Consider the following 27,381-nt stretch of genomic DNA (forward strand, 5'->3'; position numbering starts at 1 on the left):
ACATCCGGACAGGGACAAAGTTTACATCCACCATCTTAGAAGGGAGGGTAAAGACAGAGTAAACCGCTCACACACAGTTTTCTGTGTCCTCAGCAGAAAGCAGCAGGCTCAGAACTGGATGAAGAAGAAAGAAAAGGTAATGACATGTATGGAATGAAATGTTCATTAAGGTTTTTATTTATAATTGGTTACCAAAAACAACAGCCACTACACTGAAATTGCCCTAGTGTAGAACTGTTCGGTTAATATGTCTTGAATATACAGTGTGACGTTCAGTTCTAATAACAGCATTGTCTCATGTCAATTTGATTTCTGCTCCTTAACTCTCCGAATCCTGATGTCTAAAATATTGAAGCATTCTTGGTCTCGGCTCATCCCCATCAATTATTAATAGGCATTTAACGCCTTGAGAGGAACAAGACCCTGAGAGCTTGTCACAGCCTTCAGCAAAGTCTTGCTCTTCTCTTGATAAATTCTTAAGTTATCAGAGGGCGAGCGTCGGAAAACATGTGTACAACGCCTTCCAGCTGCCGAGCCTGATGTGACACACTGGGTGAGGGAAATGACAAATGGTCCCCTGGTCTTTTATTAAAGCTTTATCCATGACAGCACTAGCACTGCAGAACCAAGTACAGATTAATGGAGGAGAAGAAGAAAATGAACATCACGTCTCTAGTTTTACTTATTTATGCCGTAGTGCAAATAGAAGGGGGCTGCCCAGACACTAATAGATGACCCCAGCTTTTCCCACAGGAGGACAGATTTGCTTGGCTGAAACTATTAGAAATTTTATACCATTTACAGCAGATACATAATATTTTTGACAAGGTGGACACTGCCAAAGCCTTACAGTAATAAGTCATGAGAGCCAAGGTAGAGATATCCAAAAATACACCTTCAATAACAGAGTGCAAGGAAATTACAACATGTCTAGAGATCCATTACGTAAGTTATATTTGTATAGTCTCTAAGAAAGGTGTCAAACTCACTGCCTTCCAGCTGTTGCAAAACTACAATTCCCATCAAGCCAAAGCTTTAGGACATGCTTTCAGGCATGATGGGAATTGTAGTTTTGCAACAGCTAGAGGGGTGCAGGTTGACACCTGTGTCTTACTGTGATAGGACTGCAGCACGTCTCAGTGGGTAGTGGCAGAATTTTCAGGAATATACACCCCCATACAAGTAACACATCTTAACAGGAGTCCATGGAATATTACAACTTCTTACTGCAGAGTTGTTTTTTCAAATCATCATAAACATGACATAATTGTCAGTACCAGAAACGTGGAGATACGTCACTGGGATGTGGTAGAACCGAGGAACCCTTGTATGCTGCATTCACATTAACATAGAGCAATGTTTTTAAGGCAGCCAGGTCTACTTAGAGGTAATATATAGAATAACTCACACTGTCTCAAAATTTCTTACTCAAATACATTGTGTGTTGCTAAAAATATAAGTTTAGCCCTATGGGAGCAGTGATATATTAGTTCACTCCATACAATGGTAAGCTGTAGAGACCCCACCACCATCTCCTATATATCCTAAGAGATGCAGCTTGAGACTGTTCTCACCCAGTGGCAGACTGGAGTAACGTAGCCCACTACAGAGGAAATAGTCACAGTGGTTACAAAATACCACTATAAAAGAAAAAAGTCACCATTTATATCATCATACTGCACTAGGATTTCCAAACCTTCTCCTCTAAGGGCCCCATTACACCAACAGATCATCAGAAAATGTCTGATGTGTCAACAGAAAATGACTTTAAGTAATGTTTTTATGTTAAAACAAATTAATAAAGCATTTTTGGTGACTTTTTTTCTTATTTTCCATTTTACTATGCATATTATAAAATTATCCTAAAATCATTTTCATTCTTACCACTGGGGCAAAAACTAAGTTGTGACTTCCCCTTCTGTTTGTGGTGAAAAGAGGAGACTGCTGTAAAGTGATCTATACAGCATTGCAGCACCATGTAGATAGACACCAGTAGATAGAGGAGACAATAGCAGCTCCCTGTGTAGTGATCTCTATTAAGGTCACAGAGCACTTTCAGTAATGTTTCACATTCATTTCAAGGGGACAGACTGTCTATCGCCGTATATGTCCATGAGTCTTGCTGTACATCATGTCACTAAAGGCCCTACTACACAAAACTATTACCGGCCTTACTTGACTGATTACTGGCTGTTCTGGGAGATTGCAGCTTCATGTAATAGCATATGTTGAAAGGCAACGATAAACCAATTTGCACAATGTTGGCTGATCGTGGTCTTTTAACATGCTGAAAGATCCCGATTATGTCATCAGCGGACTGCTGCTCGTCGCCCTGTGTAATAGGAGCAGCGGCAGCAGACTACCGCCGATTTCAATGGACAGCCCAAACAATCTAAGCATCAATCAGGTTGCCCCACCTCAGCCGCTGAATGGCTGAGCTGCCTTAAGACATCACCTTTCATGCGGCAGCTCACACTAGGAAGCGGCTGCGGGACAGGGGTACCAGGCGGAGCGATCCCGGACCCGGCGCTGGAACCGGGGAGGTAAGTGACCTCCGCCGTCCATAACCACCCCCTCTCCATAGCTTTAAACTACCCCTGGGCCGGAGTACCCCTTTAATAGACTTTACTGCACTACAAAGAATAAGAAACATCTGCCTAGGTGCTACTTTAAGAAACACTTTCTAAAATCCACATCCCCAAGAATTCAAGCTGTTCTGAGGTCAACTAAGGGCTACTGGAGTCTAAATGTTCTCTCCATATTTCCATGAGTTTTCTCCACGTTCTCTAGTCTCCTCCCACAACCCCAAAACATTGGGGAAATAAGTTCCGTCCACAAGAATAACTGCCCTCAGCAAGTAGTCAGTTTTTATTTATTCCACCCATTGAGTAGTTAACTAAATTCCTAAGATATCGGCCCAAGAATATGTATTCTACTGAGTAAATAGATTAATGTAAGTGATTAAAACCTCTGAATAGTGCCTGGCATATTTATAGAAATAAATTATAATTAATAATAAAATAATTAAAAGAATAATTAAAAGTTTGTTATACAAGGGTTATTAAAAAACAAAACAAAAAAAAACTAAAACCACTGAGATTACCTACCGCTTCTGAATATAACACTATTACATAACATTGCTCTCATAGAAGGCAGAACGACCAAAGCTTGGTAAGCCAATTTTAGATGTGGTAGAGCAGACAAGCATCATACATATCTGTGGTTGCTTCATCCTGTGGCTCTGATACTGCCTGTAGTCTATAGGTTTGTCCATAATCTTGCTCCAACTATTTTTAGCTGCCATCTACATGTATTCTCCCTCACCTTTTCATAACCCATTGAAGTGTTACTGTCATTTGTAGGAACTTTTGACATGTCGCACCAGGTCTCACTCCTGAAAGCCGATGTCATCCAGAGCTACAGCTGGGAGAGTGCACAGCAAAGCACTTCTCTCTTTGTACAAAAAAAATCCATCACATTCTTTTGCTACATCAACTGTAATAAAGCAAACAATTCTTTGCACTTTCCCTGGCTGTATCTTCAAATCAAATGGGTGTCAGAAAGTCATATAGATTTGTAATTTATTTAGTCTTCCAGTACTGTATACAGTATACACCTGCTGTATGTCCTGCAGGAAGTGGTGAATTCTTTCCTGTCTGACACAGTGCTCTCTGCTGCCACCTCTGTCCAAAGCAGGAAAGGTTTTCTATGGGGATTTGCTGCTGATCTACACAGTTACTGTCACAGACAGAGGGTGCCCTTTTTGCCACATGTCATAATGGAAAGAATACACTGCAGGACAAGTACTGGAAGACTTGAGATTTTTAAGAAGTAGTAAATTACAAATCTATATAACTTTTTTTTACATCAGTTGATTCGAAAGAAAAAAAAAACCTATTCTCTGGAGTACCCCTTTAAACCACATTAAAAAGCATAGACAACTCTGACGACGCAATAGTGCTCTTCATTCAGCTTATGACCTATGACTCTGATTCTACCACATTATATCCTCTTACTTCTGTCTGCGAGTCTTCTCCTGTGCTGCAGCCGTTCCGTGGAACTCACTGACCCACATCATTAAATTGGCTTCTAACATTACCGGTGCTGAGCATACTTCCATTTCTACATGGAGGCACAAGTCACAACTTTATTCATGTACAACCATACTGCTTGCTCACAGATATCATCACTCTCCCGTGTTTTTAAGTTTTTTTTCCAGTCACCTAGCTCTTTTTAACCATGTTTGTTCGGATACTGGCCTGGTGACTGGTTTATATTACTGATGCCGACACAATTGGCAGTTCCCTAGAACAAAATATGTATGAACTCTATTTTATCACTTCTCTCATTCTATTCTGATATCAAGCCATTATTAGCTAGAAAAGCTCTATATGTACTGCACTGCTTGTAGATATTTGTGTACTGTAAATAAAGATTATTATTATTATTCATTTCTGCACACAATTTTTCTAGGCAAGCTTAGGACTGTATGGAAGCAATCATCCACTGCGCCGGGCAAGAGCAAACTACTTAGAAATGTTCCGTTAATGAAATCTCAAACATTGAGAAAAAAATATATGTCACCTGGGTCACCTCATACATTGTTTAGCCTACAAATATTTTCAGGAAAGAATCGGGAATATGCAATGGAACGCTGAAGAACAATTTATGTGTGCAGATAAGAGTCAACAACATAAAACACTAGTATTCAGAGGCCATCGAGGTTGCCTAATGGATTGGGGCTTTGTTTCATGTGCTTTTCTCCTGTGCCTGGCGTTCTAGTGCAAAGAATCAATCTGTATAGACAAAAATACAGAAACCTAAAAGATGATGAGCACAAATGGAGAGAGGGCGTAAAAAATGTCATCCTGCTACATAATAAAAAGTGTCATTACATGTCTGGAGAGACTGCGCTTAGTCCAAAAATAACTGCAGCAAGTTCTACCACACTTCCAAACTGGCACTTCCATCCCCAACACAGACATTAACCATTATACTGCCAGAAGGAGAGCGCTAGACAGCAAGTGCATCTGGCTGTAGGGTAGCTTCACACGTACCGGATCCGCAGTGGATTTCATGCTGCGAGTTTGCAGCGAAATCCGCTGCGAATCCTGGTAGTGTAAAATTGCATGGGTCACATACCCGCAGTGGAATTTTCAGTCCGCTGCCTGTATGTGACCCGGCCCCTTTAACCCCACCCCCCGTGCTGGCCGCAGCCCCTGGGCCGGAGTATAAATTACCTGCTTGGCGCCTCGGCTGTGTGTGAGGCTCCCCTCACTCCTCATCAGCCAATCAGTGGACCGCAGCACTGACTGTCTGATGGAGAGCCGGGAGCCTCACACACAGCTGCGGTGCCAAGCAGGTGAGGTATGCTCCGGGAAGGGGCTGTGGGGGAAGGGGAGGGGGTTTAAAGGGGCTGGCTTACATATGTAACCCCCATGGACTTTCACACTACCAGGAACCGTAGTGGATTTTGCTACAAACTCACATCGTGAAATCCGCTGCGGATCTGGTACGTGTGAAGCTACCCTTAAGTTACATAGACGATAATACTGAAAGACATAGGATCATACAGTCCAACCTAAAACTCTTGTGTTGATCTGAAGGACGGCAGTGACAGTATGAAGATGCAATTTTTTGGATCTTATGAAGGGGTTATTACCAAAACGCATTACCCTTTTTCCTTTTTGCGCTATCAGCACAATAAAATTGCCTTTTAAGGGTTCACGCGTACAGGATCTGCAGCAGAGTTGATGGCGCAAATTTGAAGTTGCAGATTTAAAGCAAATTAAATCTGTGTCTGCGGCAGATTTGCTGTGGATTCAAATCTGTGCCATCAAATCTGCTGCAGATCCTGTACGTGTGAACGCACCCTTAAACATCACACTGTACCTGAAGAATGTTTGCCAAGGCAGCGCCTCCGCTATGGTCAGTAAATTTTCCAGACTATTTGTACTTACAGTATGAGACAGATGCCCCAAATTTTGGCAAAAATTCCCGTCTCCCAATATGGCAGAATAAAATCATAATTCAGAATAAACCCACAATATGTCATGTTTTTAAAAAAGCCTCCTCAGCCAGGGCGACCACACAGAGTGCCAACAGCAGTGATCAATAGTTATTTATATGGAGCCCCGGGCCTTCTATCCCTCCGTCTCTGGTACCCCTCTCACCCAGCCTTGCCCCCCAGGCACCGCCAGCTCCCTGTTCTCTCTGGTGACTCTTGGTCAGGGCTTTGTTGCCAAAGTGAGCGCTGACACGGAGACTGAAACAGGGCAGGCCAAAGCAATGGAGGCTAGGGGAACGCTTCCCTCCTGCTACCTGCCCCCTGTACAGAACCCCCAGCAAGTACACAGAGATTTACTTAAGCCCTGTTGCCAAAATGACCTAGAAACTGCCCTGCTTTCATATATCCTTCTGCGCTTCCAGAACACAGAAAAGTACTTTGATTCTCTGGGGCAAAATGTCAAAGAGGCTCTCCCAGACCTCATAAGTGCTGCAGGCTGGACTGTCTCCTTGTTCCCCCTTCCCATCTCTATCCCTGCATGATTGACAGCTACCAGCAGAGCCATGCACCCAAATCCCATTCCTGTGCTTTGTATACAAACTGTGTGCAGGTGTGAGATTAGGAAGCAAGGCTTTATTTCCAGCCGACAGTCAATCAAGCAGCAAGGGGGAAGGAGGCATCATACCTTTCAGTGTTTCAGGAGCTTGTTCCTACAAGTACAAAAATAGTCATCTTAAAAACTGCCAGATAGATAGACAGTCCAAAAATGCAAAATAGAGCCCAAAAAATTAACCTCAATGGGTTTTGCCATAATAAAACCTGTTGAGGATGCTTTTAATAGGTGTCCAATTTAGTTTGTGCCCTTTTATTTTTTGAGAACATTTGTCCCAGTTTTGTTTGGTGAAAATTGTCCTTCCTGAAGTTTTGTGTATTTCTAGCTCCTCCACTAAACACCTTATTAAAGCATAAATGAAAACTTAGGTTTTTGACAATAATAAGGCAATTACCTTTCCTAACATGTTTTCTTTGCTGAACCTGCAGGTTTCTTCTTCCCAATTTAACAGTGCAGTTAAAGTCCCCCATAATAATTTGTTCTGCTTCACTGACTCATCCATTTGCCTTATTAGTAGGTTTTCTGCTATTTCCATTATACTTTAACACTTCTACCAACCCCCTATTTATTAATCACCCCTCCCCCCATGTTTTTTTTTCTCTCCCCATATTTCCACCTTAACATCTGTGAGGAACACAAATAAACCATCACGCAGGATGGGATTCACGTATAGACAGACCCCTCCCTCTTTGTTCTAAAATAATCATGCAAATAAGGAACTGTAAGCTTAAGAGTTCACACATACTTAATCCACTGCAGATATTCCTTGATACAGTGGTGCCTTGGATTAAGAGCATAATTCGTTCCGGGACCGTGCTTGTAATACAAATCCACTCTTACACCAAAGCAAATTGTCCCCTAAGAAATCATTGATATGCAGACAATTGGTTCCACACCCCAAAAATAATGATTTTATATCCTGAACAACATGTAAAACAAATGAAACAAACATTTATAAACAGCTGAATATGTAATATTATAAGTTACTGTACAGTATAGCAAGCTGCATGTGGTGTATAATGTATAGTAAGTATATAAACCTGATAACACAGCAGCAGTTTGTAGATACAGGATTGAACTGCAGATCCCCATAATGCAGTAGTGTAGTACGACAGGCTAGAATAGAGAAGCAGGACTGCTGTCAGAGGTCTGTGTGGTCACATGACAGCAATGGGGAAGGGGTGTGTGTTCAGCACGGACCAATCAGGACTGATAGACTGCAGACAGCATGAAGGAATGAGTAGGGCAGGTGTGGGCACAAACATGCAGCGCTCTGTCCATGGAGAGAGGGGTTACAGCTATGAAGAGATTACCTCCACAGTCCTGTCCCCTGATGTAAGCCCCAGCCTGAAGTGGATCTGCTATGATTTGGAAGGTGAGGGACACTTCCTGGGTCAGTGTACAGTGCTGTAGACCCAGTTATGCAGACCCTGCCCATCCCCCACTTGCCCTCTCACCCAGTACATGGAGCTGTTAAACCAAAGCAATGCTCTTAAAAGAGGTCACAATTTTTAAAAATTGTAAGCTCTTCTGGCAAAACCCTCTCAATCCAAGGTACCACTGTATCTAAATAGCAGAAATTCTACAGCAGTTTATATGTGAATGTACCCCCCTACCTGGAATTTACCCACCCAGTCATTGCTGTAAGCTGGCCATGTCTTGCTTATCCCCACTAGAGTCATATTCCTCCAACATTACAAATCTGATTCCTCAACCTTATTAGTCAGACTTCTTGTATTCATACTGTATACATGCACTTAGCGATGAAAAGAAAAGATATGGAAAAACACACAATTCCCCCTCTCTCTGGTTTACATCCAAGCTAGCTACCCATTTACACTGCCTCCCCATCCCATACTGGAAATAACCCTCCTGATAAACACTATTCCAACTTTCTTCCCTAAGGATGCGCTTACACGTACAGGATCCACAGCAGATTTAATGCAGTCTTTAGTTTTTTTTAGCTACATGTGTTGCAGATCCTGTATGTGTGAACACACCCTAAAGGAGAAAGCTGCACTAGTAGAGGTCCACTCCTACCAAGTACTGGGAGTCAAAGGTGCCGATTGGCAGGATAGTATACGCCTACTACAAAGCAGCTGATGCCAGAAGGTAATTTAATAAAACAGATAACGCGTTTCGAGGATGAACTTCATCAGGTGACTGACAAAATTCTTCCACCTCTCTCTTGTCTGTGGAAATATGAACACAGACGGGCAGACTGAAAAAGTGGGGCATTGAAGAGCAGAAAAGGTAGGACCTTTCAAGATCTCTAGATATCCCTTTGAAAGATGTCAATCCCAATCAATGGCTTTAAGCTGTTATTTTATGCTATTCGATGACCCTTAAAGTGTCACTGTCATTAAATTTTTTTTTTGCAGAAATCAATAGTATGGGCAATTTTAAGAAACTTTGTAATTGGGTTTATCAGCCAAAAACGAATTTTTATCATGAAAAAGCAGATTGAAGCTCCCCCCCCCCCCCCCGACTTCGTTGTTCTCTATGACGAGGGGAGAGATGAGGCACCAAAACAGGACAACAAAGAGTTAATTTACAGCTACATCACCAGGCTCTCTACTCTGACATCAGCACTGACCTCTCTGACCTCTGAATAGTAGCTTTTAGCGGCTCCCTGTGGTGTAATCCTTTGTTCTCTGCTCTCTGCTGCCAACTAATCTCCCTTCTCCCCTCTCCATAGCACAGACAGGATCAGACTGATGTAAAACAGTCGAGATTTCCTGATTGAGTAGTGGATGACAGAAAGGAGAGATGGGGGGGGGACCTGGGGAAAGTCTTTTTTAATGCAGATAATGGCATATTTGCCTGATAAACCCAATTACAAAGTTTCTTAAAATCGCCTAAACTATTAATTTCTGCAAAAAAATAAATAAATAAATGTAACGACAGTGACTCTTTAAGATCCAATCTACACTCACCGGCCACTTTATTAGGTACACCTGTCCAACTGCACGTTACCACTTAATTTCTAATCAGCCAATCACATGCATTTAGGCATGTAGACATGGTCAAGACAATCTCCTGCAGTTCAAACCGAGCATCAGTATGGGGAAAGAAAGGTGATTTGAGGGCCTTTGAACGTGGCATGGTTGTTGGTGCCAGAAGGGCTGGTCTGAGTATTTCAGAAACTGCTGATCTACTGGGATTTTCACGCACAACCATCTCTAGGGTTTTACAGAGAATGGTCCGAAAAAGAAAAAACATCCAGTGAGCGGCAGTTCTGTGGGCGGAAATGCCTTGTTGATGCCAGAGGTCAGAGGAGAATGGGCAGACTGGTTCGAGCTGATAGAAAGGCAACAGTGACTCAAATAGCCAACCGTTACAACCAAGGTAGGCAGAAGAGCATCTCTGAACGCACAGTACATCCAACTTTGAGGCAGATGGGCTACAGCAGCAGAAGACCACACCGGGTGCCACTCCTTTCAGCTAAGAACAGGAAACGGAGGCTACAATTTGCACAAGCTCATCGAAATTGGACAGTAGAAGATTGGAAAAACGTTGCCTGGTCTGAGGAGTCTCGATTTCTGCTGCGACATTCGGATGGTAGGGTCAGAATTTGGAGTCAACAACATGAAAGCATGGATCCATCCTGCCTTGTATCAACGGTTCAGGCTGGTGGTGGTGTCATGGTGTGGGGAATATTTTCTTGGCACTCTTTGGGCCCCTTGGTACCAATTGAGCATCGTTGCAACGCTACAGCCTACCTGAGTATTGTTGCTGACCATGTCCATCCCTTTATGACCACAATGTACCCAACATCTGATGGCTACTTTCAGCAGGATAATGCGCCATGTCATAAAGCTAGAATCATCTCAGACTGGTTTCTTGAACATGACAATGAGTTCACTGTACTCCAATGGCCTCCACAGTCACCAGATCTCAATCCAATAGAGCATCTTTGGGATGTGGTGGAACGGGAGATTCGCATCAAGGATGTGCAGCCGACAAATCTGCAGCACCTGTGTGATGCCATCATGTCAATATGGACCAAAATCTCTGAGGAATGCTTCCAGCACCTTGTTGTATCTATGCCATCAAGAATTGAGGCAGTTCTGAAGGCAAAAGGGGGTCCAACCCGTTACTAGCATGGTGTACCTAATAAAGTGGCCGGTGAGTGTATGTCTAACAGGGAAAATTTAGTTGACACAGTATAGATTCACCTATGAGGCCGTAGGGAAACCGATTTGGTCACATCTGGAAGCCCTGGCCGACTGCTCAACCTTCTCTTGCTTTCATCTCTGCCCAAGCTGTACGAGTCTGTTCAGAATGATTGTGGTGTGCTTGGTTTAAAGGGAACCTGTCACCCCCCGTGCCGGGGTGACAGGCTCCCGATCCCCCGTTAGAGCCCCATATACTTACCTAATCCCGCCGGGTCCCACTTCTGAAGATGGTCGGGTGATGAAGATCTCAGCCGCTGCAGCCCGGCGCGCGCGCTGAGAGATGAGTCTAACGCTCATAGAGAATGACGGAGCGCTGGACTCTCCTGTCATTCTCTATGGGTGTTGGACTCATCTCTCAGCGCGCGCCGGGCTGCAGCGGCTGAGATCTTCATCACCCGACCACCTCCAGAAGCGGGACCCGGCGGGATTAGGTAAGTATATGGGGCTCTAACGGGGGGTCGGGAGCCTGTCACCCCGGCACGGGGGGTGACAGGTTCCCTTTAACTCTGGAGGCGGTAACTGTTGCTAATATAATTATCCACATGACTGTATATATACTGTACCTGCTGTCTGACACTCCGCTTTGTAATCTGTTGATGGATATATTGCCTACCTTCTTGTCTCCACAATCCAGTATGTGTTACTTGCTGTTCTAATGTGTTGTTTATGTTTGTTGTTCATTTTAAAATGCGTAAATACTTTTTAAAAAATTTGCCGTAGTAGGAAGGAATTAAAAGTGGGAGCCTGCAAGCTAAGGTAAGGAGTTCCCTGTGTTCTATATCCCATATTGCAATAAGAATATCAATCAAGATCAATCCCAACAGCTGTATTACAAGACATAATACATCATTGTTATCAGTGTCACTAGTTTATGCCGCCTTCAGATATAACATTGGCTGTCCAGGCATGATGGGAATTGTAGTTTTGCAACAGCTGGAGGGCCGAAGGTTCCCCATCCCTGTCGTAAACCTACGGACAGAATGAGTAACTAATGCTTCTCAATTTATTTTAATTAATTGTACACTAGCTAAATCAGTGCAGTAACATTATATAGTTATACAGTGTGGGAAAACTCAGCAATTATACCGACAAAATAAATGATTCATCCCAAGGGTCACACAAAATATAGTAAGTTCAGATAATTTATAAACTAAAATCTGAATATTCTGGAAAAAGCGACAATTACTTACATCAGGATCCATTTGAAGAAAGTTGTGCGTCCCTCTGCTGCTGTAGGTGGAACGCTTAATAGTCTTGCTGTGATAAAAATGGTAATAATTCTCAAGATTTCCAATCTGCAGTAAGAAAAGCAAAAAAAGGGTTATCAGAAAGCATGACAGCATGTATTACACCACATGTATGGAGACCGCGATGCATTGCAATAACTAAGAGATACAGGGTGGGACATATACGGGTAATTCCCTTATTAATATATGGCCAGAGACCACAAACCACTCAAGGACATCACCAAAAGTTAAAAAGACACTGCCCCCCCTTTTTGCATTATGACTTCTCTACACAGGTGTAAAGGGTAAATTTTGCAGTTTTCATACCTTATTTTATATTATACATCATGGTGCTTGTTCCAGTAAAAAGTGATCTTTTATAATCTATGGAGTGCTACCTGGGTGGGGCTTCACGGCCGACGCGCCACTTAGCCCCACCCACATTGCCACCACCATTGGAACAGGCCAGCGGGGGCGGGGCTAAGTGGCGCTTCGGCCATCCCGCCCAGGTAGCACAGTCCGCAGATGATAAAAGATCACTTTTTAATGGAAAAAACGCTGACGTTTGATATAAAATAATGTAAGAAAACTGCAAAGTTTACCCTTTACACCTGTGTAGAGAAGTCAGAATGCCAAAAAGGGTGACAATGTCACTTTAAGTTTACTTCTTTTAGTTGCTTTGCCTTTATGGCTGCCTCTTCAGCACCACAACTGTGTGCGGTATTTCAGCCTGGAATCATTCTGTTTAATGAAATGTAGCTGCAATACCATGCTGACTTGAATGGGACAACAATGAAATACACTACACCGCCACTAAGCACAAAACATGACCATAGCAAGTATACACCAACCTACAGCCGACGTAAACACTGAAGAGACCGAGGTGGACTGCTAGTAAGCCAAGCCCAAATATTATATGGTGATAGCCTACTAATTTTATAAGGCCTGAGTAGTGATTGCGGTATTCAAAAGACAAAATGACAGCTGTTGTGTGCATCCAATGTCTGATCGACACTCCTGCGTCATGATTGTGGGGCGCCAGTTACTTTCAATGGCACTTCTGAAAGCTTCTTTGCCCGGCCTCTGAAAAAAGCGGTTAACTTAAAACTTAGACGCTTACTTCCAAAAGGAGTGCCACACAATCTTACATTGGCTCTATTGAGTGGATCATCAGTGTAACAGAGCTACAACACCTCTAAACAAATGTGGGGAAATTTAAAAAATATAAACGACCACTCCTCACAAATTTTAAAAACCACCCCCTTTTCCTATTTTGAAAACAAAATGTAAAAAAACTAACCAACATACTTGTTATCAACATGTGGCGAATTTTCCACAATATTAAAATGTTATTTGTTTCAGATGAACAGCCTGAACAATGTAGAAAAAAAAATTATGTATATTTATTAAAAAACGTTCACATTTCAGAGTCCACACACAGCTCTTTAGATGGGGGTGGGGGTAGTTTTAGGGGTCAGAGTGGGAAAATGTAAAATATTTAAATCTTTATTCTAAATTTTTTTAAAATGTAGTAAAATAAAAAAAGCTCTTTAAATTGGGTATTATTTTAATAGTTTACCTGCAAAATTCAGACTACCAGTCCTGGTGTAAAGTCCAGTATGTAAAAATTTAACCCTCCAAAACGTTATCACTTCACAAATTTTTCAGCTTTGCAGTAACACGAAGGGTGTCATTACAAAGTAGAATTGATCCTGCAAAAAACAAGCCCTCATACTGCTTTGTAAAGGAGTTATAGCTTTTAAAATGCAAGGGGGAAAAAAGGAAAGCGTAAATAAAGAATTTCAATTTTGTCATGTCCTCAAGGGGTTGTGGGGGACCTGTTGTATGTATTTTAAAAAAAAACTTAGGCGCTAGGCTTAGGCTGCTGTCACATACCCCAATGTTGTTTTTGAGCAAAAGTTTTTGAGCCAAAGCCAGAAGTGAATCCAGCAGGACCCAGGAAAGTATATCGCCTTCCTTTACGCTTTCTCTTTTCTTTTTGAATCCACCATTGGTTCTGGCTCCAAAACTGCAGAGAAGACTTTCCAACATAAGTGACAAATATTACATCTCCTTGACATAGGGCCCTATTCCACCGGACGATTATCGTTCACATAATCGATTAACTATCTCAAACGACCGCTATTGCGAAAGACATGAAAACGTTGACCAATTTCCATGGAACGATAATAGTTACTTATGATCGTATTTGCGATCATATTTTCTTCACTATTTCTTCGTTATTGCGTTCGTATCTACTACGAACGACAGAACGACGTCTTATTCAATGCGAACGATTTGCGAAAGTTTTGCGAACAAGCAACGATAAAAATGGGTCCAGGTCTTATAAAGCGATCAACTATTTCTCCTTCGGTCGTTAATCGTTAACTGCATTTGAACGATTATTGTTTAGATTCGAATGATTAAATGATAATCTGAATGATAATCGTCCGGTGGAATAGGGCCCATACTTTCATGTAATTAATGACCTTAACATGTAGTACATGTGCCATTTCCTTTATCTATCTTTTAGGGTATATTCACACAAACGGGCTCGCAGCGAGATTCTCGCTGCGAGCCCGGCAGGTCCTGGCAGTGCCCATACACTAAACGACCGCAGCGAGTATGTAATTCTGCCGCCCTTAACCCCTTCTGCTCCCGGCCGGCTCCCCCGCTGTAAGCATACATTACCTGTCCTCGCTGCACGGGTCCGGCGTCCTGCTCTCCCGTCCGGCCAATCAGTGGCTGCGGCTGGGCAACACACTAATTGGCCGGACGGGAGAGCAGGACGTTCGTGTGAATATACCCTTAAAGGGGTTATCCAGCATTAGAACAACCATGGACACACGTTTATGGAAAAAAACATTCACCGAAGAGGCACAGTACTATGCTTCTGTGAGTTTTGTGTTTTTGTTGGTTTTTTTTGTGTTCGAGAGACAGCACCGCTCGTCTCCAGTTTGAATGGGGGTTTTGTAACTCGTTCCTTCCAAGTGAATAGAGCTTAATTGCAAACCACACCTGAACTAAAGACAAGAGTCCTCTGAAAGAAAGCGGCCATAACCCCTTTAACTAGTACTACGGATGCTACTAAACCATAACCAGTTAACATTCCTTTCAATTCATTTAATAAGTCATCTAAGCGATTTCAAGGAAACAACACAGCTAATTGTATCAAAGGACAGATCATCATCCTCGGAAAAACATTACAGCAAGCATCGTGAAGGCAACCAATTAATTAGCAGTCATTGCTGGAAAACATTCCAACACCAGAAGAAAAAAAATCTTGGCAGTAGGTATCCTTAAAAGCAAGGTTCGGAGACATCTGAGGCAACGCTCTTATCTAATTAGTGAGGTAACCGTTTCAGCATAGATTTCTTCTGATAAAACCTCTTCTAAGTAGTGTATACCAATCTAAACACTGTAACACTGTAATACTATGATAGAGGATAAAGGAAAACAAAAAACACCCCCATGTCTATTACAATTTTTTTATAGGCTTATCGCTTTGGTTATGTTATTCCCTTTTGTTATATTGTTACTAATAAAACACTAAAGTAGTTTATGAAAAAAAAAAAAAAAAAAAAAAAACACATTCACCAGAGAGGCACAGTACTATGCATCTGCAAAGTTTTTTTCCCCTTATATGTTGTTCGAAGCATAAAAGTTATGCTAGGCACCTATTGCTCATTTATAGAATGTTTTTAAATATATATAAAAAAATAAAACCAAGGTTACATACTCAATAGAAGGACCTGGTGCTATGATTAACTACACTAAGTGAAATCACCCGACTCCCTTTCCATATATTTCTTTGCTCAGTGGTGGACACTGGGGGGCGGGGCATGGTCACATGCTCCTCCATGTCAGCCATCTTATGGACAGATTCATCACAGAGCAGGACAGCCCAGCCTGGAGGAGGGGAGTCTGATTTTAGCTCTATGAGGTACATTAGGGAGCTGCTCTCAGTAAGAGCTGTGAGTACACTTACTAATACTGTACACTGAGCAATTTTACTATAAAGTGGTCAACCGCTTTGTAAAATAGGCTGACACCAAGATCAAATCAGCAGTCATCTAACTATAAGAGGATATTATTGCAAAAGATACATCCAGGTACATCCTCTTTAACCTAAACCCACTGATCGAACGGCGCCGGCAGGGGGAAGCCGGTGTCACGGTCCGTTTTTCGGACCAAGGCCCGGTTCCCTTGCACGGCGCCGTTCTATGCACCGGAACCGGCCGGTGCTCAAGCACTGGAGGCTGGGCGGGCCGCCCCCAGTGGGAGGGAATTCCCTCGCCTGTATGACGCGGCTCCCTTAGAATGAATGGAGCCGCATCATACAGTGGAGGAAATTACCTCCCACTGGGGGCGGCCCGGCCGGCCTCCAGTTCTTGAGCCAGTTCCGGTGCATAGAACGGTGCCGTGTACGGGAACCGGGCCTCGGTCCGAAACATGTTCGATCAGTGGGTTTAGGTTGAAGAGGATGTACCTGGTGGTACATCCTCTTTAAATAGTTACACCCATTAGAAAGCTGGAGCCAAATAACATTATATTCACCCATGACAATCTATGTTTGGGATAGCACCCTCCCTCCCTCTCAACGCACCATACACAGTAGAGGAAGCATGCCCACAGTATTCAACAGATTTTTTTTTTTTTTTTGTCTGAGAGGTCTTACATTAATATGGCTGCTGTAATGCCGGCATCAAATACTACTGTTCAGAGTTCATAGCTACAGTTGTATTTAAAAATCACGCACAGTAATTGATTAAAAAAAGAAAAAAAAAAGTATAAATATGGCCATTAATACTGTTTAAATAAGTTCTGTAAATAACTATGTAATCCTTATTGTCAAGGGATTCTTTTATCAGGTAGGAAATGTCCAAGGTATGTCCCCGTCCCCAGTTAGGCCAACCAGTAATCAGCTGTGATCTGCTGCTCAATGAAATCGATGAATTTTCTGTGTAATGCAAAACTGGATGGGTCTTTCAGAAACTCTGTAACCTCTCTCCACCTCTCCCTGTTCTGTGTCCGAGACCTAGATGGAGTGTGTAGACGACTGGTCACCTGTTAAGTTGTTCCTGGTGACACCACTTCTATGGTGGTTGGTCTGTGGAATATAGCTCAGCCTGTTATGAGGTTGTCGTGACGCCAGTGCTAACTAAGCACACAGGTGTGATAGTATACCTGCTTGCTGTGTGTGGCTGGCTATACCCTTCCCCAATGGTCGGTGACCTGGTGGTCAGAGTCCCAATAGAATAAATAATCTCTCTTTACTGATAAATCTTCTAGAATACAGATGAATTATACGTGATACAAACTTCACCAGATCTGTACTGAGAGTTGTTGAGGTAGAGTAAAGTAGCGTAGCAGTGCTGACTTGGTTGTGTGCTGAGAAGAGTAGAGAGAGTTCAGAGGAGTAGGTCATGAGAGTCCCAACCCAATGAAGTACTGTGCTCTGCCAGAACTTTAGAAGAATACTTGTGCCTGTGTTTTGACCTTTGTCGCTATACCACCTTTTGCCCTTCAGTGTCGATTTACCTGTCCTATCAGGGTGACAAGCCCCAGTCCTAGTTACCTGAGTTGAGAGAAGTGTCCGAGGGTGTCCCGGTGTCACCTGCATTGTGAGATAGAGTACGTAGGCTCTTAGCTGCTTTGCTCTATCCAGATCAGTTCCACTGCTTTATGATACTGATACCTTTAGAGATGTTCACAGCATGGGTTGTAGTGATCTCTGACTTTTCCTCTCTGTAAGTGTTTAGCACTGCATCTTGAGGATAAGTGTTGCTTTAGAAAGTCGTCTGTGTTCTCCATAAGTGTCTGTCTATTACCACACTCCAGACTAGACTAACTCTGACTGAACCCTAGGGGTTGTTTTGTGTAAGTAGAAGAGACGAGAGCAGAGATAGGTAAGGAAAGAACATCTCTCATAGGTTGGTACAGACCAGGTGGTACATAAACAGTAACCCCTAGTTCACTACAGCTGTGCAACATAAAACAATGGTTAAACATAACAGTGACACCTTGTGGTAAAAATAAAGAATGCAGCTTCATTACCACTAAAGGGAAACCTTTCTGACCAGTGCCTAAAGCACTTAACTGTGGGACACCACAAAGACAGCCCCCATAGACTTGCAATTGAACATGTCTAGGTCACATGACAGAGCCAGGAGTGAATTTGCCAAGAGTGTACTACTCCCGGCTCATTCTCCTGGTCGGTCGTGGTCTGAACACTCAGGCCATGACTGATCAAAACTTTTCATAATGTCTCTCAAGTTGTGATATCACAAGTTTTTTAATGACAGGGCCCAATTAAGACATACACTCACCGGCCACTTTATTAGGTACACCTGTCCAACTGCACGTTACCACTTAATTTCTAATCAGCCAATCACATGGCGGCAACTCAGTGCATTTAGGCATGTACACATGGTCAAGACAATCTCCTGCAGTTCAAACCGAGCATCAGTATGGGGAAGAAAGGTGATTTGAGTGCCTTTGAACGTGGCATGGTTGTTGGTGCCAGAAGGGCTGGTCTGAGTATTTCAGAAACTGCTGATCTACTGGGATTTTCACGCACAACCATCTCTAGGGTTTACAGAGAATGGTCCGAAAAAGAAAAAACATCCAGCGAGCGGCAGTTCTGTGGGCGGAAATGCCTTGTTGATGCCAGAGGTCAGAGGAGAATGGGCAGACTAGTTCGAGCTGATAGAAAGGCAACAGTGACTCAAATAGCCAACCGTTACAACCAAGGTAGGCAGAAGAGCATCTCTGAACGCACAGTACGTCCAACTTTGAGGCAGATGGGCTACAGCAGCAGAAGACCACACCGGGTGCCACTCCTTTCAGCTAAGAACAGGAAACTGAGGCTACAATTTGCACAAGCTCATCGAAATTGGACAGTAGAAGATTGGAAAAACGTTGCCTGGTCTGATGAGTCTCGATTTCTGCTGCGACATTCGGATGGTAGGGTCAGAATTTGGCGTCAACAACATGAAAGCATGGATCCATCCTGCCTTGTATCAACGGTTCAGGCTGGTGGTGGTGGCGTCATGGTGTGGGGAATATTTTCTTGGCACTCTTTGGGCCCCTTGGTACCAATTGAGCATCGTTGCAACGCCACAGCCTACCTGAGTATTGTTGCTGACTATGTCCATCCCTTTATGACCACAATGTACCCAACATCTGATGGCTACTTTCAGCAGGATAATGCGCCATGTCATAAAGCTAGAATCATCTCAGACTGGTTTCTTGAACATGACAATGAGTTCACTGTACTCAAATGGCCTCCAGTCACCAGATCTCAATCCAATAGAGCATCTTTGGGATGTGGTGGAACGGGAGATTTGCATCATGGATGTGCAGCCGACAAATCTGCGGCAACTGTGTGATGCCATCATGTCAATATGGACCAAAATCTCTGAGGAATGCTTCCAGCACCTTGTTGAATCTATGCCACGAAGAATTGAGGCAGTTCTGAAGGCAAAAGGGGGTCCAACCTGTTACTAGCATGGTGTACCTAATAAAGTGGCCGGTGAGTGTATGTTGAGGATATCCATACATGCCCCAGATGGGAATATCCCTTTAGGCTGGGTTCACACACAGTATATTTCAGTCAGTATTGTGGTCCTCATATTGCAACCAAAACCAGGAGTGGATTTAAAACACAGAAAGGCTCTGTTCACACAATGTTTAAATTGAGTGGATGGCTGTCATTCAATGTCAAATATTTGTTGTTATTTTAAAACAACGGCTGTTATATTGAAATAATGGTAGTTCTTTACCGTTATATGACAGCCATCCACTCAGTTTTAACATTGTGTAAACATAGCCTTTCTGTGTTTTCAATCCACTCCTGGTTGAGGTTGCAAAATACTGACCAAATACTGACTAAAATATACTATGTGTGAACCCAGCCTAAAAACGCAAAGTGGGGTTTAAACAAAAAATTATGCAGTCACTAGAAATAAATACTGAAAATTTCTGGATACAATAGAAAACAATGGATTTAAACAAGATTGAGTGCACATTTTCAGCATCTGTTTAAATTTCTATAACACATTGGAAATGGTATTTCTGTACTAAATGGCAAACATATGGACGGAGCATAAGCTTACCCATACACAATATCATCCCACTGACATAGGTGCATAATGTATTAGTTTCTTTACATTAACGTCTACAGAAAAAAAAGGGAAAAATTAGATTTCTTACAACTTCCCTGTTAGGTACCAACCAACTGTGTTCAGAACTCTGATTGGCAATATATGACATGATAGGATGCTTGTCAAAATAATGTCATTAACATGGGACTGGCATTATGTTCTATAATATTTCATAACTTCAATATAAAAAAATAAAAATAACTACCCTTGCCATGGACCGATCACGGTTGCACATCTAGCTTTGTAAAAAGTCCCAAGGTATCAAGGAATTATGGTCCTTTTACATGTAGCGATTATAGTTCAAATATTTGTGATAGCGATAGAAATTTAGCAGTTATCTGCTGATGTATATAAAGTCAAATTGATGAGCAATAATTTGTAATTTAGTCTGTATTTAGTTTGTATTTTAGTCTTAAAATAGTCGCTGGCCGTTCACTGATATTTTGCAGATTGGTTCGTCCTAACAATTGTTCTCAGAGTCACCCTGGTTTGTGGGTTGGTCTTAAAGGAGTGAATGATCTGGTGAAACATATTAAAACGATTAAAAGATCGGATTTTTGGAGCGAGTTATCCCATTGTGTAAACAATCATTTCAAACCACAAACAATCGCTAAACGATCATTTAAACAATGTATCTGCTTGTGTCAAAGGACCATTAGAGTATTTGGGGACCACCTAACCTTTCGTACAAGTATTTACTAAAGGTGCCATCACATCTACATTAAAGGCGCTATTCAGATCCTCTATTGTAGATTGCACATAAGACAGCAGGGCACACAGCAATATTCTTCTCATCACAACAATGTACACTGTAACAATCGGAGTAACCACATAGGATAGTGTTGTTCACCTGCCGCCTAATGTATGATGGATTGCCCACCATATTGCTTTGTTATCAACAGAAACCATGACCTTGATGTGAACAGGCCCCAAGGCCAGAAAAGCGGAGATATTCTCTTCATCGTCACGTTCTCTGTACTATATGAACAGTAGTTCTCATCTTGACCCGTACCTGCACAGAACACAAAGTCTTCAGCTCTACAGCAGATATATAGCATCTGTTAGGTCCAATTAACATATGCGCTCAATGTTTCCTGCTGTCTCCCTTCTTGTGTGATGAGCTATTAAGCAAGCGCGCAATCTGGAAATTACCCAACTACGCAGACTAAGGTTGATTCACTAATAAATTGTATCCATCACCTTTTAGTGACTCCATATTCTCCAAGATGCGGCTCATGCGATGCAGAATAATCAGCCACTTATTCTGTGAAAGCAATAGCTTGGAGGTTTTACTGCTCTAGATAATCTTGTTCTTATTAAGGATGTTGGTGCAGGGCTGTCTCGCAGCCCACAACTCACTATATTTTTAGTTCTACTTTTCAGATGTGAGAGTAATGACGCACTTTGATCACCTTGCTATCATTCCTTTCTGCTGCTTGGGTGAGCTAAATAGCATGCTTCATCTTCAGATGTGACACCCGCATTTCTACCATCCTAATGGAAATAAATAAAAACACCAGCCCAAATCCTTTTTTGTCTAATAATCTATGGCGTTTCCCTGATAAAACCAGCAGGCGTAATAAAAAATAAACACGCTTGAGTAACCTCTAGCTAGACCTTCTGCTTGATGCTATAAAGCAAAATTAAAACACTGAGCTCACAACTCACCGGAATACAAATCTATGTATAATATTTAACAGGAACCAGACATCCCTATTACCCCAGATGATGCTGTCAGGATATTGCTCAACCACCTATCATTTTATTTAATTGCTTTCATTTTGTGTTAAGGGCAAATTCATACGCTGGTATTGGAAAGCAAAGCTTTTGATAATACAGTGCTGTCAACGTGTATTTTATAACATAGCACCAGCTATACTTCTGCTCCAAAATTCATTCAATTTTTACTGCAGTATTCAGAACTAGTTAGCTTCTTGAAAACACAATAGATATCCGGGCCAATTCGTCTGGATAGGGTACAGACAATACTAGAGAATCATCAGTTTTGTTAAAGGAAACCTCTCATCGTTGTCTTTGGAGCAGTCCGTTGGACTTCTCCCCATCGTTCCGACCTTTATTAAAAAATCTTTTTCTATATCCAAAGAGGGAAATAGAGAAGCTGACGGGGAGACCACTCTGAGGACTCGGGCAGCATGAAGGTGATGACCTTTTAAAGGGATTTCTCAGAATCAACTCATTTCTGTCCACAGGATAGGTAAAAAATTAACGCTTCTGAGACCACCACATGCAGTAGACTGCAGGGGGTTTGTATCTTTCATTTAAATACAAAAGAGCATACACACTGCTGCTACATTCAACGAAAATGACAGAGGCCATAAATTTTCAATAAAGTGGCCGCACACACAGCTAACTACCAATCTGCTTAAGTGGAGACAATGGGCATGTTTTCACGATTAGCGTGGATGCCATGGATCAGATACACATCACCTATATAGTGTATAGGTAATAAAGGTTGACTTAGGATAAAGAAAGAAACTAGAATGGACTGCCCTGAAAATAAATCCCCCCCCCAAAAAATAACATGAGATGTTAGGTTGTCACGACTACTCCTAGGCAATTCAATCTGAGTTTTAGCTTTTGATATTTTTGACTTCTACAGAGAAGTGAGGGTAAGCTAACTATGGTAGCTATAGTACATAATCCTTGGGTTTCTTTAAAATCTATGAGGTGTAAAGGTTTTCAGTTATATCCAATGCCTTAATGTACATTAATGGATCCATTGGCTTAACTTCCATTTGGTGGTTGAGTTAACAAAAGTGTTAACGCAGCCTTATTTATTTAACCCAAATCTGCACAACTCTTCATTAGGATTGATACCAGAACAGAACTGAAGGGTTAATATAAAATTTTACAAAAACTGCATCACTATTTGCATGAATCTAATCAGGTATTTCCCAATCATTATCATGAATTGATGAAAAGGACGAGTGGTTCTTGCTGGAGATTCCCAATCTGTTCACTGCAGTAGCGTCTTTTTGGTTTCTGAGGCTGCATCTAGTTGCCGGTAAATAAAACGGGAAAACAATCTTCCACCACAAGTTCTGCAACATTTACTTAACAGCAGACAGGTATTACATTTTAACTACGGTCGCATAAAAAATGGAGAAAATTACCTACTGTATTAAGGGTGTTAAAGGTTTATGAATAATAGGGGCTAAGTAAGCTAACTATAAAAATATAAAAGTTAAAGAGGAAGCAAAAGCTCATTTAATTCCTTCATTTATCTAACTGCACATAAAAAGAGAGAGGGAAAGGCCATGTACATTGCAGCACATCCCCCTCCTCATTCAGCTCATATAACACTGCCCTATATAAAAGCTAACTCCCTTCCCTTCATTGAATCAATCACCCATTACTAAAAATAAAACTTTAAACCACTGCATAAAATAGCAATTCTATAATAAAATGTTTTCATTGGAATCACACCCATATACCATGGGAGCGCTCAAACTGCAGGGCTTTCAAATTCATTGGACCCCAGACTGCAAGCAGTCATATAAAACCCTGGATCCTGTTGATGGATCTACATGGTGACCACAGGGTATTTGATATTCCCTGCAGCCCTGAATTTCTTGGACTACTCATACAGCTAAATGGGGGCATTTCTGACAGAGTGAGGAAAATCTGATTGCTGCAACTTCCTTATATGCTTCTTAGGGTCCTATTACACGAAGAGATTTTTAACGATTAACGACTAACGATAAATGATCGCAAACGAGATGTTCACCAAATTACACAGAACGATATTTAGTTACGATCGTTTATTCCTTCTGATCCCAGCGAAACAATGGGCAATGTGCAATTACACTGAACGATTAGTAAAAATATTTGGAACTTGAGCGAGCGAACGAATGTGGTATTACAGCGAACGATTAACGAAAATTTTAGGTTCAGATCTAAATCAACGATCAATGACACACGATTTTTCGATAATCGTCCCGTGTAATAGGGCCCTTAGAGTGGTACTGAAGGTGTTACTTCAAGTCAATGACTCAGGGATACTAATGTAATAAAAACAAGGATTGTACACTATATAAAAAGCAAGTTTCTGCTTAGATTTAGGCTATGGGGCTACGCAGAGAATGGAAAACGGGTCATATAGGCAAAGATGGTCATGATGCACTGACAGCATTGCAGCCAATGAAACAGACTGTGGTCAACTTGCGGCAAATAAGATGCTGCACCTGGAAAACACAACCACATTCACCTTCATTAGTTGCAATGTAGGCAGCACCATGTTGCCTTAGCCTAGCAGTAAAGGGCCAAAGACTAACACTGTGGATTTTCCACAGCATTTCCACCAGACTAAGGGTCCTATTACACTGAGCGATTTTTAACAATTAACGACTAAAGATAAACGATCGCAAGAGAGATTGTTTATTGTTAACCTGAAATCGTTTACCATATTGCACAGAACGATAATCGTTAGTTACGATCGTTACTATGATCGTTTATTCCTTCTGATCCTGGAAAAACAATGAATGTTTAGTGAAAAAATGCGGAACTTGAGCGAACGAACGTGGAATTACAGCGAACGATTAACGATAATTTTATGTTCAGATCTATATCAATGATCAACGACATACGAACGATTTTCGGATCATTGCCTGCAATGACACAGAACCATTATCATTTAAATTCGAACAATTTAACTATTTTTCACACGATACTCGCCCTGTGTAATAGGGCCCTCAAAGGAAAGTCTGAGATTTCTCATTTTTTCAAATCCATTCCTGGCTTTGGCTCCAAATCTTTGGCAGATAATCTGTCAGATAATCTTTGTGTAAATGGACCCTTAGAATATTGTGTAAATTCAGAGGCTTGACTTGCCTATTAAATCCCTCACATGCAACCCCAGTCCCCCTCCCCCCCCCCCTTTTATCTCGGAAGGTATACTTCTGAGATGGCAAGAGGCTGTAGAGCACCAGGGAGCACAACACATGGGACCCTTTCTGATCCCTGGAAAACCCCTTTTAGGCCCTTAAACACAGGCTGTTGAGCTGCAGCATGTAAGTGCCAAAGTCTGATCGGTGCTTGTTTGCTGTGCTTTCACAAGGCATAACTAATCGCGGGATGACGGGCTGCATCGTTCTTTTTACACAGGGTAATTTATGCGGCCAACAACTAAGCACTGAATACACTGCACAAAAGATACAATCAGCAAATAAATGAGCATTTGCGTGATCCTAGGAAAAAAGTATCCTTTAGGGTACTATTACACCAAGCAATTTTTCGACAAATAACGATTAACGATAAACGATCTTAAATGACCACTAAGGCAAACGACCCGAAATCGTTCGCCCAATTACATGGAACGATGATCGTTATTTATGATCGTTCTTGCTGTCGTTTAGTCATCAGTATTGCGTACATTTCAGCTGCGAATTCTTATTCCAGCGAACGATGTGCGAACGATGTGCGAACGATGTGCGAACGATAAAAATGGGTCCGGATCCTATTAAACTATCAACGATTTCTCGTTGGTCGTTTAATCATTGCCTGCTATTACATGAAGCGATTATCGTTCAAATCCAAACAATTTAACAATTTTTCAAACGATAATCACTCCATGTAATACCAGCCTAAGGCTATGTACGCACACTATACAAATGGCCGATCTGCGTGAACGGCCTTTAACACTACCTACGGATGGAATTAATGATCATGATCATTGATTCCAGCCATAGTTAGCGTTAAACAATGGCTGTTCATGCGGAATAGCCGTTGTTTATACAGTGAGTGGAGATCACCTTAGTGTTAAAGCCTAGACTAAAAGATTCTAAAAAGAGGTGGTCTGGGATCAGAAAAAAAAATTATAAGTTTGTTGCTTTTTCCCCATAAACCACACCACATCAAAACATCTACTATTCTGGGTATTGAAGATTTCCTTTTTCAAGTTTGTCAAGTCAATGGACTGTGTAATGAAGGACAGGTAATCTGGAGAAAAAGGAGCTTTGTTTTCTTGCCACTTTCCACTCTAAAAGGTATATGCACATGGACTAATTCTTGTGGAAAACTCAGTGCGGAATCAGCCGCTCGTCCCTGTGCGCTCCCACTTCCCTCTCCGCTAGCTCCATAGACTCCATTCTATGGTCGCACGGAATTGACAAGTCATTTTTGGCGGACAACGGAATCCACCAGAGTATATAATGGAGCCCATGTGATGGGCAGAACTTCAAATGGGAGCGAGCGTCGAATTCCACATGGAGTTTTCCATGAGAATTACTCTGTGCACATATATTTTCACCAAGAAACTTGGATCCTGTACAGGGGTGAGCTCTGAGAGATTTTTTTTCATTCTCTCTTTTTACAAATGGTTTATCCCCAGGATAAACCATCAGTACTCAATTGGCACCCATGCTGATGAGCTGATCTCTCGTGGTGACACTTCTAGTGTGGTCAAAATCCCCATGCAGCCATTGTAGTCCAAACCCAAAAGGACAAGCAGATCCTGGGGTTAAAGAGGGACTCTGTCATCTCCAAAAAACCCACTAAACTTAAGTTATCAGTAGATTATACATCAGTAGAGTATACAACATAGATTCTATATGTGCAATTTTTATCTTTTTATCTTCTTGCGTTCCTTTGCTATAAGCAGACAAAGTAGTCCTCTCCATTATATTCTTAGTAGTTAAGTAGTCCTCTCTATGCATGTACACGTGCAGTTTGTAGGCTTACAATGGTGAAATACAAAAAGGAACAGAAAGCTACATATTACAGATTTGGAATCTGCATCCTTTCTCCTACTTACAGATGACTTTAGTTTCGGGATTTGAGGAGGGTGGGTTGGAGGTGACAGAGTCCCTTTAACTGCACATATTCTCGAATACTTTTTTGAGTGTATTCCTGTTCTAGGGCCAATGCCTCCATAAAACGTGACGCTTCTGATACCGCTAAGCACCGGAGCTCTTCCAGATCTGCTCAGGTGGCTCACACAAGTTAAACTTTTCCTCTGGAGCATCCAAAAAGCCCAGGATATGAAAGACAATAAGAAAGCTTTTTATCGGCATGTTAAATGCCATTATGTCTTTAGGAAAGGCACTGATGGGCCCGTCTCCATGGAAACAAATGTCAGCTAATTTACTTCAGAACTGTGTTAACATCTAAACAGCTGCGCAGCCCCATTCTGCACGGCCATTTATCATCTTTGGGGAAATTGGACAATGACTTG

The 27,381-nt window shown here is 41.9% G+C and overlaps 1 protein-coding gene across 3 annotated transcripts in view; it reads right to left on the reverse strand.

Moving 5' to 3' along the window:
* The window catches only part of PCSK6 (proprotein convertase subtilisin/kexin type 6), a 319,024-nt gene that overhangs the window by 76,395 nt on the left and 215,248 nt on the right, over positions 1–27,381 (reverse strand). For all 3 annotated transcript variants that reach the window (XM_069985423.1, XM_069985426.1, XM_069985416.1), the window contains one exon: positions 11,989–12,093. In XM_069985423.1, coding sequence (XP_069841524.1) covers positions 11,989–12,000 — 12 coding nt within the window. In that variant the 5' untranslated portion in view covers positions 12,001–12,093. The remainder of the gene's footprint in view (positions 1–11,988; positions 12,094–27,381) is intronic.

The sequence above is a fragment of the Dendropsophus ebraccatus genome, chromosome 1 (genome assembly GCF_027789765.1).
Source record: "Dendropsophus ebraccatus isolate aDenEbr1 chromosome 1, aDenEbr1.pat, whole genome shotgun sequence".
Lineage (NCBI taxonomy): Eukaryota > Metazoa > Chordata > Amphibia > Anura > Hylidae > Dendropsophus > Dendropsophus ebraccatus.